At 44.9% G+C, this 17,536-nt stretch overlaps 1 protein-coding gene across 1 annotated transcript in view; it reads right to left on the minus strand.

Moving 5' to 3' along the window:
* Window positions 1-17,536, minus strand: part of LOC137427788 (collagen alpha-1(XIV) chain-like) — a 209,656-nt gene that overhangs the window by 10,997 nt on the left and 181,123 nt on the right. Inside the window, exons 47-52 of the mRNA XM_068117529.2 lie at window positions 17,260-17,346; window positions 12,544-12,597; window positions 11,597-11,692; window positions 9,001-9,054; window positions 6,961-7,014; window positions 118-171 (exon numbers count right to left, since the gene is read on the minus strand). Coding sequence (XP_067973630.2) covers window positions 118-171; window positions 6,961-7,014; window positions 9,001-9,054; window positions 11,597-11,692; window positions 12,544-12,597; window positions 17,260-17,346 — 399 coding nt within the window. The remainder of the gene's footprint in view (window positions 1-117; window positions 172-6,960; window positions 7,015-9,000; window positions 9,055-11,596; window positions 11,693-12,543; window positions 12,598-17,259; window positions 17,347-17,536) is intronic.

The following is a 17,536-nucleotide window of genomic DNA, read 5'->3' on the forward strand; positions in this document are numbered from 1 at the left end:
ATCAACACACGACGGAAGTTCAAATGCCATCCTCCAATATCTAATGGAAACACAACCGTTCCGAGTCCAAACTGATTTACGTTGGTTGTCAATGCATCATGGGCGTGTTGTTCTCACCTGTTGGCCTGTTGACCCGATTTGTCCTATAGGTCCATCCTTGCCCTGCGGTCCCTGCACGGACCGACAAAATAAGATATTATTGAGCATTCGGTCAGGTAGTCGAGACTTTCTTCCAATCAAATTGAAAAGAGAAGCTACGTAGTTGTAGTGCAGGTTATCTATCTATAATTCCAGTAATCTCTGTGTGTATGTATGTATGTATGTATGTATGTATGTATGTATGTATGTCTGTGACCGCTGTTTCTCGACAACCACGGGTCCGATATACTTGAAACTTGCCAGGTATATTGCTGGGGACCCGAGGATGTGCCTTTTCAAGGTTTCATATTAATCGGACAAGTAGTTACCGAGCTATGTCCAAAAAAAGATTCAACCAATCAGAGAGCAGCGAGCTATCACGTGTGCCGAACGTGGCGAACAGACTCTGCCTCGGACGGCACATTTGAGAGCGTATTCATTTATTTCACGTTGGCAAACTATGTTGCCGTTAAACTATGTTTTAAAACTAATTACGTGCACGCTATGGCGATTTCTTTACCAAACTCCGCAAGCCGTTCGCTTTGGACCAAACCATTTCATGTAAATAGAGGGGGGGGATTGTCACCGTACTCTCAAGCCGTTCGCTTTGGACCAAACCATTTCATGTAAATAGAGGGGGGGGATTGTCACCGTACTCGCAAGCCGTTCGCTTTGGACCAAACCATTTCATGTAAATAGAGGGGGGGGGGGATATAATTTTAGATATATATATAGTACGGGCATGCCCTAGTCTATCTATAATTCCAGTAATCTCTGTGTGTATGTATGTATGTATGTATGTATGTATGTATGTATGTATGTATGTCTGTGACCGCTGTTTCTCGACAACCACGGGTCCGATATACTTTAAACTTGCCAGGTATATTGCTGGGGACCCGAGGATGTGCCTTTTCAAGGTTTGAAATTAATCGGACAAGTAGTTACCGAGCTATGTGCAAAAAACGATTCAACCAATCAGAGAGCAGCGAGCTATCACGTGTGCCGAACGTGGCGAACAGACTCTGCCTCGGACGGCACATTTGAGAGCGTATTCATTTATTTCACGTTGGCAAACTATGTTGGCGTTAAACTATGTTTTAAAACTAATTAAAACTAATTTGCGATTCATCGTAACTGCGATTTGCGACCTTCCGGACAGTGAAGACTTCACTTCCGGCAGCCAATCACAGAACGAGCCGAGCCGAGCGCGTGCGCCATTACGGTTCGTAATTCGATTTCTTCCGGAGAAAATAATAATTTCTCGATTTCTTATGCGCATTATTTCTCCCAATTCAGTCAGAGCGAAGGGCGGAAGCGAAGAGCGTTGTTTTTTTTGTTTACGGGTGTACGGGCGTACGGGCGGGGTAGAGCGTACGGGTAGCGTTTTTTTTTTTTTTTGGCAAGGAACGGGCACCCACGTACGGGCATGCCCTAGTCTATCTATAATTCCAGTAATCTCTGTGTGTATGTATGTATGTATGTATGTATGTATGTATGTATGTCTGTGACCGCTGTTTCTCGACAACCACGGGTCCGATATACTTTAAACTTGCCAGGTATATTGCTGGGGACCCGAGGATGTGCCTTTTCAAGGTTTCATATTAATCGGACAAGTAGTTACCGAGCTATGTCCAAAAAACGATTCAACCAATCAGAGAGCAGCGAGCTATCACGTGTGCCGAACGTGGCGAACAGACTCTGCCTCGGACGGCACATTTGAGAGCGTATTCATTTATTTCACGTTGGAAAACTATGTTGCCGTTAAACTATGTTTTAAAACTAATTAAAACTAATTTGTGATTCATCGTAACTGCGATTTGCGACCTTCCGGACAGTGAAGACTGCACTTCCGGCAGCCAATCACAGAACGCGTTGCGTAGGCGTGGCCGATGTGAGAGCGAGCCGAGGCGAGCGCGTGCGCCATTACGGTTCGTAATTCGATTTCTTCCGGAGAAAATAATAATTTCTCGATTTCTTATGCGCATTATTTCTCCCAATTCAGTCAGAGCGAAGGGCGGAAGCGAAGAGCGTTGTTTTTTTTGTTTACGGGCGTACGGGCGGGGTAGAGCGTACGGGTAGCGTTTTTTTTTTTTTTTGGCAAGGAACGGGCACCCACGTACGGGCATGCCCTAGTACCTTTAATACAGAATATCAGATGCCAGTTGACGATGGTTCCGATAGTAATGTACTGTTCTTCAACAAGATCTTCAAATTGTGTGTGTGATGCCACTGCGACCACAAACCTGGTGCGACCTCTGGAAGACCTTCTTCCAAGATCTTCTCACCTTAAACCTTTCAGGGGTTAAGCCACCCACCTGAGAACATTCAAACCAGTTGAGCTCCTTTTCATTAATTACAGGACAATACTCGTGATCCTTCTCCTCTAAATCCTTTCTCTTCTCCAATGGCTTGATCTCTGATCATCAATTTGGATTCAGACCAGGTCATTCTACTCTGGACATGCTGCTTCTGCTGTCTCAACAATGGTTGGAGGTCCTTAATGCCAAACAGGAAATTAGAGCTGTCTCCCTTGACATATCACGTGCCTTCGATACGGTCTGGCACCCAGCGCTGCTCACCAAACTCTCCTCCTATGGTATCCATGGAAATCCCCACGCCTGGCTTGCGGACTTCCTCTCCGGTCATAGTCAACGTATGGCCCTGGTTGGAATTCTCTCATCTCCCCTTCCTGTTCAGGCTGGAGTTCCTCAAGGCAGTGTTCTGGGCCCTGTGCTTTTTCTGGTGTTGGTGTTGGTGTTGGGCTAGCGGCTAGGGTGCCGGCTTAGGATCCTAGGATCCTGGGTTCGAATCTCGGTCGATCGCCGAATTAATGCCAGGGGGGTTGACTCAGCCTGTCATCCTTCCGAGGTTTTTTTATTCAATGATCTCTCTGACTCTCTGGAAAATCCTCTCTATCTCTTTGCAGATGACTCTAACTATCTGCCGCTCCATTCCTCATCCCTCAGATCGACAGTCTGCAGCCTCCTCACTCTCTGCAGACCTGGACAAAATCACAGACTGGGCAAACAAGTGGAACATGTCTTTCAATCCTAACAAATCTCACACTCTTACTATGTCTCTCCGAAAAGACCGACTGGAAAATCCTCCCATCTACTTTCTCAACAATCCTCTCCAAGAAGTTCTGTCACTCAAGCTTTTGGGTCTCACTATCTGCCATGATCTTTCCTGGGAAAACCACATTTCCAAGTTGGCCAACAAACCCAGTCGCCGACTGGGCATCCTCCGTCGTGCGAAGTCCTTCCTTGGCACACCTGAGCTCCTCACCACGTACAAGGCTTTCATCCGCAGCTTGATGGAATACTGCTCTCCCCTCTGGGCCGGTGCTCCTGCCTCACCCCCTAGCTCTGCCTCACGCTGTTGAAACCAAAGCTTTCAGGATCATTGGAATCTCCAACGATGAAGCTAACTCTGAGGGCCTTTCACTCTCTCACCGCAGGAAGGTTGGTGGTCTTTCTGTCTTATACGACTCCTCTTTGGCCTAGCTCCCCCTGCTCTGTTTGTGCTGTGTCCCCCAAATATTCCTGCAGGATGCACAAGATCTGTCAGCAACCTTCTTCTTGTGAAACTGCCAAAATCAAGGCTCTCTGCTCACCTTCACTCTTTTGTTCCTCTTTTTCCTACCTTTGGAAGAAACTCTCTTCAATCCCACTCATTCCTCTCTCCAGGTCTTTAAAACAGCTGTTCACCACCATCTGTTATCTTACCCTATCCAAAACCTTGATCTTTTCTACCCCCGTTAATACACCCCAAATCCACCTCTTTCAATCTCAGACTTCATTCCTAAAATTCCTAGTAGTGTCAATTTGTTTTATACAGTGTGCACCTTCCCTCCACACCCCCCCCCCCCCCCAGTCCTTTCCCTTCCACAGATCTCCTGATGTCCTGTTCTCTACTGTTGTGCTTGTGTGCTTCCCTCTCTCCCCCCATCTTGTCTCCCCTCCCTTTATTTTTTCATGTGTCCGTTTATGTTTTGTGTTTTCTGTGCTAATGTGTGTTTAATGTGCTAGCTCTTACACGAGCCTCGATCTTGTATCCAATATATATATATATATATATAAAACTCTTATATTCTAAATGACCCCATTCCCAAGTCCTCCCGTTTCCCAGATTATTGTGATTATGGTTATATGATTTCAACATGGTGGGGGCCAAACTGATTACGCCAAGCAATACAGCCCCACAAGTCTTTCTGGACCGGGCCTGGTTAACACCGAGGGAAAGGCGCATTTGTGATGGCAGTGGAACAGAACCACGGGGCCCGACAACCAACTAATCTCTGACCATACAAAGGAGACATCCAGAGAGTGGTGCGAACTCGATCTCATTCCGACTTCAGAGGCTCATGAAGCCAAACGTATGGACAAATGGAAAACGTGATATCAAGAAAACCCTGAAAGCACGTTCAGGCAACCCGGATCAGACATTCACACGTGTGGTGGAATCAGGCGAACATAGGCGGTTCTACTTAGGGTTTAATTAAATAACTCTTAAGGTTCAAATAAGAGTTGAATTGCATATTATATGGCGTCCGATGAGGAGGAAGAACAGTAAACAGAAGAAGTGTGCGCTGATATATCTACTATATAAGAGATGTTTGTCTGTGTGTTTTTCTCAGAAATGGCTGAACGGATCTCCGTCAAACTTTCAGAGGTTCATCAGTCAGTGCCTGGGAGTGTTTTAGGCGAAAAAAATTTTTTTTTTTTGAAAAAAAAAGATCGTTTTTTTGGAGTTAAAAAAAAACAATCCTCGATTGTGCCCAAGTCTTTTAAATTAATGACAGTTATATACAAGTACACATTCGCATAAATAAATACAAAACAATGACCAGACATTTGAATACAGATAAATCAAACAATTCCGGAAGTTAGTCAGGTTCACTATATTTTTTCGTTCAAAATCATGGTAGATTAGCAAACCTATACATTTTTGGAAACGTTATTACATGGAAAATCTTAAAATCAATGTTTACATTTGCCAATTCCGACCAATTCCATTCGACCAATTCGACCATTCGACCATTCGACCAATCGCTTCGATCGACCATTCGACCAATTCGACCATTCGACCATTCGACCAATCGCTTCGATCGACCATTCGACCATTCGATCGATTCGATTCATCGAATTCGATTCGATCGACCATTCGACCAATTCGATTTGCCAATCAATTTGACCGACCTTTGCTTGTGTGGAACGGACTGTGAAAACGATGCGGACTATATTGTCGGATACGACACACAGGACAGTGATGACGAACTCTAAATGGCATATTCTGTAATCGTGTATGTTTGATGCCCTTGACTGCCTGTGTATATTTTGTCATTGACTGCCTGTGTATATTTTGTCATTGACTGCCTGTGTATATTTTGTCATTGACTGCCTGTGTAGATGTGAAGTTATACTGACTGCATGTGTATATATGATTTTGCTGACTGCCTGTGTATGTTTGGTGATATGAATTATTGTGACACATTTTGATGTTATTAACTGCCTGTACAAAACGATAACATGTATTTGATTATGCAACTTATCGCGAATATAAAGACAGTATTTTGCAATTCAAAACCTTTGATTCGTGTCTTACCATTCCCCATAGCACTAATTTGATACTTTCATTGGATTCCTTGTCCCTGAAAATATAGGTTTAGTATATTTTAAAAAGTTTTTAGGGTAATTAGAGGCAGAAATAGAACAAAATATGTATTTTACAGTGGCCATTTTGAAAATCCAAAATGGCCGCCATACAGGTATCTCTCCAAATGTAAACATTGATTTTTAGTTTCCTTATGCTATAACCTTTCCAAAAATGTATAGGTTTGCTAAGCTACCATGATTTTGAACGAAATATAATTTATTGACATAGTGAACCTGACTAAGTGTACAAATTTGGTAGTACGGCTTCTTCTTCTTACTGACACACTTAACTCAGAAACGTGAGCCACATTCACCCACCAGCATATATATGAACCCCCGTCCTCTCCTGCCTCCCCCCCTTACCCTCCCCTTCCCCCCTCCCCCCTTTCCCCCTCCTCTCCCCCCTCCCCCATTCTCCTCCTCCCCTCCCCTTTCCCCCTCCCCCCTTTCCCCCACACCTCCCCTTCCCCCTCCCCCTTCCCCCCTCCTCTCCCATTCTCCTCCTCCCCTCCCCTTTCCCCCTCCCCCCCTTTCCCCCACACCTCCTCTTTCCCCCTCCCCCCTTCCCCTCCTCCCCTTTCCCCCTCCCTCCTCCCCCTTCCCCCCCTACCCCCTACTCCTCCAGCCCCGCCCCTCTCCCCTACCGTTGCTAGTAATATATAATTACATCAAATTTGGTCAAAACCCGATCATTGGTCCACAAGTTAGCGCAGTAACAGAATTTTTACCTAACGGGACTTCTGCCCTTTTGACCTTCTGCCTTGACCTTTTGACCCCATAGCCTCATTCGTTTATCTTTACATCATTATATAAACTTGTACCAAGTTTGACTTAGTTCCCTTCTATCGCAGACAGACGGACGGACAGACAGCCGGAAGGACAACCCAAGAACATAATGCCTTCCGCGATTTCGTCCGCAGAGGCATAAAAACAGCAGTTTGGAGTGAAACTGAATTTGGCGAATTACTGAAGGGGAAGTTTCAAGTAAAGGGTACACATGTAGTACACTAAACAAATAATTAAAAGGTTGAAATAATTTTCCAGATTACTCATTGTCATCCTGAAACTGCCTGACTTATGGGACAGGAAGTTGAACAAGTGAATCTGAAGAATAATGACGTCATAAGCAGATACTGATAACGATTCCAATTATACGCATTCCTCTTACCCTTGGGCCTGGAAGTCCGTGTCTGCCAGAAGGTCCTTTGGGGCCAGGTGCTCCCTGGGTAGGACAAAGGACATGAACAAAGGAAAGCAATTACACATGAATGAGTTCAACGAATGAGAATGAGTGGTGAAAGTTCAAAACAGAGATCTCCAAAGGGAAATAATTAATATATGGCCCACTAACAAAAAGGATATTCCGAGCTGAAGCAAATCTACCCTTTTTCTGTGGGCCCTCGACCGGACAAGTCCACCATCGAAAATGAGCTCGAGCAAGGAGCAGGTTCGGTGCTGCCAAGGAAGATCCGCTGTAGGGATTACACTGGGTAGTTGGCCTTATCTTCGCAGTGGTCGTCAGTGTAGAATTTTGGACTTTATTCTAGGGGCGATAGCTCATGTACTCTTCCCGAAAGACACCGTGGGATCTTTAGCGTAGTCGATCCATCCAGGGCACGGTGTACCTTGTACCCACAGGCTCCGCATCTCAAAGGGGAGTGCACTTCCTGAAAGCTGTCCTGCCAGCTCTTGGCAAAGACAGTAAAAGTAACCATTTTGGGGGGAAATATGACATTTTTACAGGTCAGCATCACAAACCACGACCACCGTGCCAAGAGACCTCTCAAACAGCCGATATTAATACCCTGATCACAGGTGGGATGAAGAAAAAAAAACCTGTATTGCAGACCCCCCCCCCTGGAACATCCTGTTCTCACTTCCCTAAAATCTGCAGCTCCAGCATTGGCCTCTTCAGTCACCTTAAGATCAATCAGCACGCAGAACCCTGCGGGACATCATCCTCACATCGAGTGAAGAAGAGAATACCATGATACCTTGAACATAATGTCTTCTGGGAAAACAATCAACTCCGCAATCAACCTTATTGTCTATCTTTCGTTCGGCAAAGAAAATAATGGTGAAACTGTGGCACATCCATCAAGAACTGACAAATAAGAGCAGCAAAAGTTAACCTGAGAAATCAGAGCAAAAGGAGGAAAAAGGGTCAGAAGTTAGAACAAGCGAGATCAACAATGGCATAAACAAAAACAAACACACAAACAACTAGAACATATACCTCCATCAAGCTGAACACTTTACATTTTGTACTCCACCGATAGGTCGGATCGACATCCAGATCTAAACCAAAATCGAATTGGCTTGCTCTTGTCACACATCCAACGCATCCACCAAGTTTCGTCCGACTCCGTCCTCAACTTTGTGAGATATGGTCCTATGTACCGGTTTTAGCCCTATCACTCAATGCTGAAGAATCACTTGTAAAAATTATCAGATCTGGATTGGGATCTTCACCAAAATCGAATCATTTCGTCCTTGTCACACATCCAACCTGCCCACCAGGTTTCCTCCAAATCCGTCCTCAACATTTTGAGATATCCTGCTCACACACAAACAGACAGACAGACAGCCAAACAGACAAACAACGAGAAAAAACAGACAGACAAACGGCCAAACAGACAGGCAAACACAAACAGACAAACAAACAGCCAAAGAGACAGACAAACAGACAGGCAGACAAAAATCCAAACACACAGACAAACAAAGAGATAGACAAACAGACAGACGGGTGGACAGCCAAACAGATGGACAGCCAAACAGACAAACAAACAGACAGACAAGCAGACAAACGGACAGACAGAAAAACAGACAGACAAACGGACAAACAGACAGACAAACAGACAGAAAAAGAGCCAAACAGACAGGCAAACACAGACAGACAAACAGACAGACAAACAGCCAAAGAGACAGACAAACCGACAGAGTGACAGCCAGACAGACAAACAGCCAAACAGACAGAGTGACAGCCAGACAGACAAACAGACAGAGTGACAGACAGAGTGACAGACAGAGTGACAGACAGAGTGACAGACAAACATGGTTTTAAATATAACCCTCCATCCACCTTCAGGCAATTAATAAATTAAGTAATGAATGAATAAATAAACAAACAAAAAACAAGAGATTGGGATAGACAAAACGTAGGTGAAACAAACGGAGCTTCGTTAGGGGTAAAGATCATGTTACCTACCGTCAACCCAGGTACGCCAGGTGATCCTCTTGATCCTTTCTCCCCTGGCGAGCCCTGTGGTGCAATGGCAGGTGTAAAGTATGTCAGAATTGTGGAACTAGCAATTAGGGTGTAGTGGGATGTAAAGTTCAAAAAACATTGCCCGAAGTGGAATACATGTCAAGTACACATCCACAGCGAAAACTGAGAGGAGGAAGAGAAGTGGGAATGAAAGTGGAGGCAAGGAGGGGAGGAAAGGTATGAAGGAAGGCTGGGAGTAACCAGAAAGGAGGTTTGGAGTCAGTAGGAGTAAAGACGTGAGTGGTGGCGGAGCGGCCAAGGTATGAGGTGTACGACTGAGGGTCAAAAGTTCTGGCATTTTTCAACACACGAGATGAGAATTGCAATGGGAGATACAATCCAAAACAAGGGAAAAAAATATCTGTTTTTGGATATAAGGAATGCTAACTCCTTAATATGGGATCACATAGCAATATAGGACAGAATGACCCTTTCAAACACCCTCAAAATAAAATTTTCATGAAATCTGATGAGAATCACATGTTTTGGAAGAGAATCCCATGATAAATAATGAAAATACAACAAAATTTAATTTAAAATAAACTAAATAAAATAAAAAATAAATAAAATTTAAATAATAAAAATTTAAACCTCGACTCTGATTCTGCAACTGAACCAGACGGCATCAGCAAACGGGTCCTAAAATCCTGCTCTGCCGCTCTATCTCACCCTCTGTTCTCTTCACCCTCTCTTTTGCTCAATGTCATCTGCCAGCATCCTGGAAATCAGCAAAAAATTACCGCTTTACACAAAAAAGGTGCAAAAACAGATCCTTGCAACTACAGACCAATCAGCCTTCTCCCAATTATCAGCAAAGTCGTGGAATCCATCATTGCTTCGGATATGAAATCTTTCCTCTTCTCGAATGGCTTGATCTCTGATCATTAATTTGGATTCAGACCAGGTCATTCTACTCTGGACATGCTGCTTCTGCTTTCTCAACAATGGATGGAGGTCCTCAATGCCAAACAGGAAATTAGAGATGTCTCCCTTGACATATCACGTGCCTTCGATACGGTCTGGCACCCAGCTCTGCTCACCAAACTCTCCTCCTATGGTATCCATGGAAATCTCCACGCATGGCTGGTGGACTTCCTCTCTACTCGTAGTCAACGTGTGGCCCTGAATGGGTTTCTCTCATCTCATCTTCCTGTTCAGGCTGGAGTTCCCCAAGGCAGTGTTCTGGGCCCTGTGCTATTTCTGGTCTTCATCAATGACCTCTCCGACTCTGTGGAAAATCCTCTCGATCTCTTTGCTGATGACTCCACCATCTGCCGCTCCATTCCTCATCCCTCAGATCGGCAGTCTGTAGCCTCCTCACTCTCTGCAGACCTGGACAAAATCACAGACTGGTCAAACAAGTGGAACATGTCTTTCAATCCGGACAACTCTCACACTTTTACAATGTCTCTCCGAAAAGACCGACTGGAAAACCCTCCCATCTACTTTCTCAACAGTCCTCTCCAAGAAGTTCTGTCGCTCAAGCTTTTGGGTCTCACTATCTGCCATGATCTTTCTTTGGAAAACCACATTTCCAAGCTGGTCTCCAAAGCCAGTCGCCGACTGGGCATCCTCCATCATGCGAAGTCCTTCCTTGGCACACCTGAGCTCCTCACGACATACAAGGCTTTCATCCGCAGCTCAATGGAATACTGTTCCCCCCTCTGGGCTGGTGCTCCTGCCTCACACCCAGCTCGGGTTCACGCTGTTGAAACCAAAGCTTTCAGAATCATTGGAATCTCCTGCGATGAAGGTAACTCCGAGGGCCTTTCACTCACTCACCGCAGGCAGGTTGGTGGTCTTTCTGTCTTCTACCGACTCCTCTCCGGCCTTGCTCCCCCAGCTCTCTCTGTGCTCTGTCCCCCTAATATTCCTACAGGTCGCACAAGATCTGTCAGCTACCCTCTTATGGTTAAACTGCCAAAATCAAGGCTCTCTGCTCACCTTCACTCTTTCATTCCCCTTTTCTCCCACCTCTGGAACAAACTCCCCCACTCCCTTCAATCCCACTCCTCCCTCCAGGTCTTTAAAACAGCTGTTCACCACCATCTCTTATCGTCCCACATCCAAAACCTTGATCTTTTCTACCCCCGCTAATTCACCCCAGATACACTTTTTTTGAAATTCCAACTTCTTTCCTGGAAGTCCTTGCAGTGTCCATGTGTTTTATACTTCTCCCGCCTCCCCCCAAGCCCTCTCCCTCCCACATTTCTCTCGATGTCCCTGCTCTCAAATGTTGTGTTTGTGTGCTTCCCCCTCTCTCCCCATCTTGTCTACCGCTCCCCTTATTTTGTGTTTTATGTGTCGGTTTGACTTTTTGTGTGATTAATGTTAGCTCTTTCACGAGCCTCGATCTTGTATCCAAAAAAAAAAAAAAAAAAAAAAATAGGACCAAGGGAAACATGTTTGATGAAGTGTTGTTTTTGAGGATAAAGAGAAATAAGGTGGATACTACTATGGGATACTGGAATCATGGACCGACAACTACATAACTCACTATATTGCTGAGTTTATTGATTCCCAAGCTGATACGTACCTGGTCACCTGGGATTGAAATACCGTTGGGTCCCTGAGGACCTGGTGGGCCATAGGGTCCAGGTGGTCCTGTGTCACCTCGAGAACCGGGTATTCCCTAATGTAACGGGAAGTACAGAGAGAAAGTGCCAGAGGTTATAAGGACTCCATCACAGTAGTATATGTGCAGCACAGCACCACCATGGTACAATGTTAGTGTAAAAGACCATATTTCCATAGTTGGAAAATCAAATGCAAATCGGAGTCCAAATTTTCAGAGGAGTCCATCTGCTCTCTCAACCTCCCCAACAACTCCAGGATGCACGCGTTCTTCCAGCAACCTTCTCCAGGTTAAACTTCCAGACTGACTGCACACCTCAACTCTTCCCTTCCTCGCTTCTCCCATTTATGGAACCACCTTCCAGAGGCTCTTCTATCTGAATATTCCCTCCAGGGCTTCAAAGCAAGCCATCTCTTGTCGACCCCAATTCTGACCCATGAACTGTCTTTCCCCCATTAACCTTTCCGATCCCAACCAACGTACTCCATAGTTTCAGTGTTTCCTTCCATCCTCAATCTCTTCTTCGCCTGTTCTTTCATTCCCTTGATGTTTGTCCCACTGGAAGTTCTACCTTGCTCTTCCATGAGCCTCACTCCTGTAAATAAAAATAATTAATAAATAAAGGTTTGAAATCCCTTTGATCCTCCGTTTCGCCTTTCCGTATTGACTCCTCCTCAATGGAGTCTCGTGCATCCATCAGGGAATGTACAGCATCCATATGTCTATCCCGCTATTCAGAGTCTGGAGGCTGCAGGTGTTATCTGTCGGTAATGATACCGTTTGGCATTCTCCTTTTTATCACATGCTTTAATATGCCATTTCCTTCCATAGGCAGTACCACATTTTCCATCTGTACTCGTCTTTTTCTGGGAGCGGGAGAAGAAAGAAAATGGCTTCCAATGACCCACCTGTGATCCGGCTGCTCCAGGTATGCCCGACTGTCCCCTTGTTCCAATTCTTCCCTGGGGAAAGTTGGAGAGAAGGTGCGGCTTTAAGCCTGGCAAAATATATAAAAAACATAACCACCTTTAGAGGCCATTTTTCCCCCGCGAAGCGGGGGTTGGCCTTTTTCGGGAACCGTGGTTGTTGTTGTTTTTTGGTCCCCTTTTTGAAGCAATGTTTTACGGCCGGATGCCCTTCCTGCCGCCAACCCTTTTTGCCGCCTTTTACGACAAACATGGAATTACCAGTGAACTGGTCCTCAATTAGCCGACCTCGGAAGGATGACAGGCTGAGTCAACCCCCCTGGCGTTAATTCAGCGATCGACCGGGATTCGAACCCAGGATCCTAGGATCCTAAGCCGGCACCCTAGCCACTAGCCCAACACCAGGGACTTGGCAAAAAGCCTGGCAAAATATGGACACTGGAAATTCATTTCAAGCAATTCCAAGCCAATACAACCAGGATTTTCTGCTGATCATTCTAACAAACAGGATATTGCTCACAGAGCTACTAGGTCCTCATTAATCACCATTCAAATTCTTGTAGGTCTTCCTCATGTCCTAACCACAGCCTGGACCACTACCCTTTGCTCTAACATCTGCTACTGGTTCCTGACATGTTGGAGGTGGGATTCATTGCCGTTCCTCACACAATTTGGGATTCCCCAAGTTCTTTCAGATTTTGTTATCATTGTTGTCGAGCCCATAGCTGACATTCCAACAGACCTTGCCATCAGATATCAACAAGGTGTTTCTCGCTTCATCAACCCATAAATCCGGTTTCAATCCATAAAAACCAAGAGATGTTTCCTATTAATGCTAACAAGAAATCCCAAGGATTCCATAAACTCTATCATCACATCATAAAAGTTTCATGTTGAGAGTCATCTTTTTCATCTCCATAAACGATCACTAGGGTCTACTGTCTCTGGAAGTGACTTCCAATGGTGTGTTTGATCGGTAGTCGGGATTGCTGTTTTCTTGATTATGGAGTCCACCTCATGACGATGCATCCAGCGGATGATTTGGGTATGGCTAGGACTCCAAAGGACAATGAATGGCGTCGTGATGCAGGGCCTGCACAGCTCTGGCAAATAGATATCATTCCACATTGGAATGCCATCGACTCCTTCCAGAACAAGATGCTCCATAACTGACTGTTCCCTGATTGATCTTGCTATGCAACATAGTCTGTGTCTATCGATATCTATATACTATCTATCTATAATTCCAGTAATCTCTGTGTGTATGTTTGTATGTTTGTATGTTTGTATGTCTGTATGTCTGTGACCGCTGTTTCTCGACAACCACGGGTCCGATATACTTGAAACTTGCCAGGTATATTGCTGGGGACCCGAGGATGTGCCTTTTCAAGGTTTCATATTAATCGGAGAAGTAGTTACCGAGCTATGTCCAAAAAACGATTCAACCAATCAGAGAGCAGCGAGCTATCACGTGTGCCGAACGTGGCGAACAGACTCTGCCTCGGACGGCACATTTGAGAGCGTATTCATTTATTTCACGTTGGAAAACTATGTTGCCGTTAAACTATGTTTTAAAACTAATTAAAACTAATTTGCGATTCATCGTAACTGCGATTTGCGACCTTTCGGACAGTGAAGACTGCACTTCCGGCAGCCAATCACAGAACGCGTTGTTGCGTAGGCGTGGCCGATGTGAGAGCGAGCCGAGCCGAGCGCGTGCGCCATTACGGTTCGTAATTCGATTTCTTCCGGAGAAAATAATAATTTCTCGATTTCTTATGCGCATTATTTCTCCCAATTCAGTCAGAGCGAAGGGCGGAAGCGAAGAGTGTTGTTTTTTTTGTTTACGGGCGTACGGGCGTACGGGCGGGGTAGAGCGTACGGGTAGCGTTTTTTTTTTTTTTTGGCAAGGAACGGGCACCCACGTACGGGCATGCCCTAGTATATATAAAACACAGTTTGTGTGTGTGTGTGTGTGTGTGTGTGTGTGTGTGTGTGTGTGTGTGTGTAATGTTACCGATAGACTCCTAAACGGAGAGGCTTACGTGCTTGATATTTGGCATAGACAATAGACATGGCCATTGAGCCTGGGACGAACATGGCCGAACTCAAAATATTTGACGATCCATATTTTTTATTCATATTTACCTCAGCGCATTTCAGCGCACGGGATCAACGGAATCAGAGCAGGTGGGCGCTGATTCGCTCAGAGCGATCACGTGATGACGCTATGACGCTATGAACGCTATGAACGATATGACGCTATGAACGATATGACGCTATGAACGATATGACGTTATGAACGATATGACGCTATGAATGCGATGACGCTATGACGCTATGAAAAAAATAAATCGCTATGACGCTATGAACGCTATGACGCTATGACGCTATGAACGCTATGACGCTATGACGCTATGAACGATATGACGCTATGACGCTATGACGCTATGACGCTATGAAAAAAAAAATCGCTATGACGCTATGAAACGCTATGGACGCTATGACGCTATGAAAAAAAAATCGCTATGACGCTATGAAACGATATGAACGCTATGACGCTATGACGCTATGAAAAAAAAAATCGCTCGCTTAACCAAGGGGCTCGCTCTCCCCCCGTTCCCCTCCCCTCTCTTCCCCAATTATTTTGAGATAACCTGCTATGTATCGTTTTTGGCCCGATCACTCAATGGTGAAGAATCACTTAAAAAATTAAATAATTCTCATATCCGAATCCATATTCAGATCTTCACCAAAATCGAATCTATTTATCCTTGTCATACACCCAACCTGTCCACCAAGTTTCATCCAAATCCGTCCACATCTTTTTGAGATATCCTGCTATGTATCGTTTTTGACACCATCTCCCAATGGTGAAGAATCACTTAAAAAAGAAAATAATTCTCATATCCGAATCCATATTCAGATCTTCACCAAAATCGAATCTATTTGTCCTTGTCAGACACCCAACCTGTCCACCAAGTTTCATCCAAATCCGTCCACAAGTTTTTGAGATATCCTGCTATGTATTGTTTTTGGCCCAATCTCCCAATGGTGAAGAATCACTTTAAATCGGAAAAGGTTCCGCTCTGAAAAAAAAGAACTTATAAATGATTGATCTTCTTTGTCGGAATTTGGTGGTCACGTTGAGCTTGGAAGTTTGCAGTATCCACCATTTTTAATTGATGCAAATTAGACTGCTTTCCGAAGGCCGAGTTTGGCTGATTTCGGATACGATGTTTAGTGCAGAAAGTCAAACCATTTGCAGCGGATAAACCGTATGTTGCGATGTTGTAGGTTCAGCCGCAAATTGCCTGGACTACCGTAAAATGGGGTGAATAGGGACACAAAATGAAAAAAAGTTCGGAAACTTTTTTCGCTGAAAATTGATAACCATACTGATTTGTTGATATTTGGGTTGAAAGTGTTCTCTTGTTTTTTAAAAAATCAACTTATTAACCCCATATATGGGTTAAATAGGAACAAATAGGATTTTTATGGCTGTCCCTATTCACCCCATTTTACGGGGTTTGTTACGACTTTTACTTCCTCTAGACAGTCAAGTTCGCTCATCTTTTCGGCGCACCGGCACGAGCCGAGAACGGCCCGTGCAGGGGCTGATCCGAGGATCTCACCAAACCGTCCGATCGGTAGTAGCGACGGGCGGTGTGTACAAAGGGCAGGGACTTAATCAACGCGAGCTGATGACTCGCGCTTACTGGGAATTCCTCGTTCGTGGGACACTGTCTCAAGCCCCAGTCCCCATCATGGACGGGGCTCAGCGGTTTACCTGAACCTGACGGCGAAGGGCAAGGTACACGCTGGCCCGTCCAGTGTAGCGCGCGTGCGGCCCCGGACATCGAAGGGCATCACAGACCTGTTATTGCTCCATCTCGCACGGCTTGCAGCCGCTCGTCCGTCTAAGAAGTTAGTCCGCCGGCCACACCAGGGTCACGGAACTAGTTAGCGTGTCGGAGTCTCGCTCGTTATCGGAATCAACCAGACGGATCGCTCCACCAACTAAGAACAGCCATGCACCACCACCCACAGAATAGTGAAAGAGCTCTCAGTCTGTCAATCCTTCTTGAGTCTGTCAATCAGTCTGTCAAGTCTGTCAATCCTCAGTCTGTCAATCTGTCAATCCAAGGGACAGTCACTAATACAAAAAAAAATTAATCAAGAAATAGGGACAGTTTGGAGAAACTTTTTATCCCATATTTTTTTTCATTGGCACCGTGGTTCATATTATGGGTGCATATTATGTGCATCCATCTGAGCTATCAATTTAGCAATAAGTTGGAAACGCAGGATTGTTTCTTGATTATTATTTTTTTGTATTAGTGACTGTCCCGATTCACCGTAAAACGGGGTGAATAGGGACAGCCATAAAAATCCTATTTATTCCTATTTAACCCATATATGGGGTTAATGGGGACTATAAGTTGCTTTAAAAAAAAACAAGAGAACACTTTCAACCCAAATATCACCAAATCAGTATGGTTATCAATTTTCAGCGAAAAAGGTTTCCGAACTTTTTTCAGTTTGTGTCCCGATTCACCTTGCTGTCCCTATTCACCTTGCTGTCCCTATTCACCTTGCTGTCCCTATTCCCCCCATTTTTACGGTACTTGGTTTTGAATTTGGTGAGGGAAGCCATTGTTGTTATAACTTGGTACTAGTCTGTGTTTCTGCTCTTACCTGGGGTCCAGGTGCACCAGGGGTGCCGATGCTTTCCTGAGCGCATGAGCACGCGTGGGGAAGACGTGGGCACTGGCTTTCATTCCGCTGCAGGTCAGGTGGTCGGCCATGCGAAGAGGAGAATAAGGGGAGTGAGGCGTCAGAGCTGAACGATAGCAACAACAGTTTCAACAATGGCAATGACAATATAAACAACAGAAGATATTTAAACGTTTGATACCTTGTAATAGCCATACAAAATTAGGGAAAACGATAAAGAATTGGTCAAAAGTTGGAT

This window comes from Myxine glutinosa, chromosome 5 (assembly GCF_964187855.1).
Source record: "Myxine glutinosa chromosome 5, kmMyxGlut1.1, whole genome shotgun sequence".
In the NCBI taxonomy this organism is placed as follows: Eukaryota; Metazoa; Chordata; class Myxini; order Myxiniformes; family Myxinidae; genus Myxine; species Myxine glutinosa.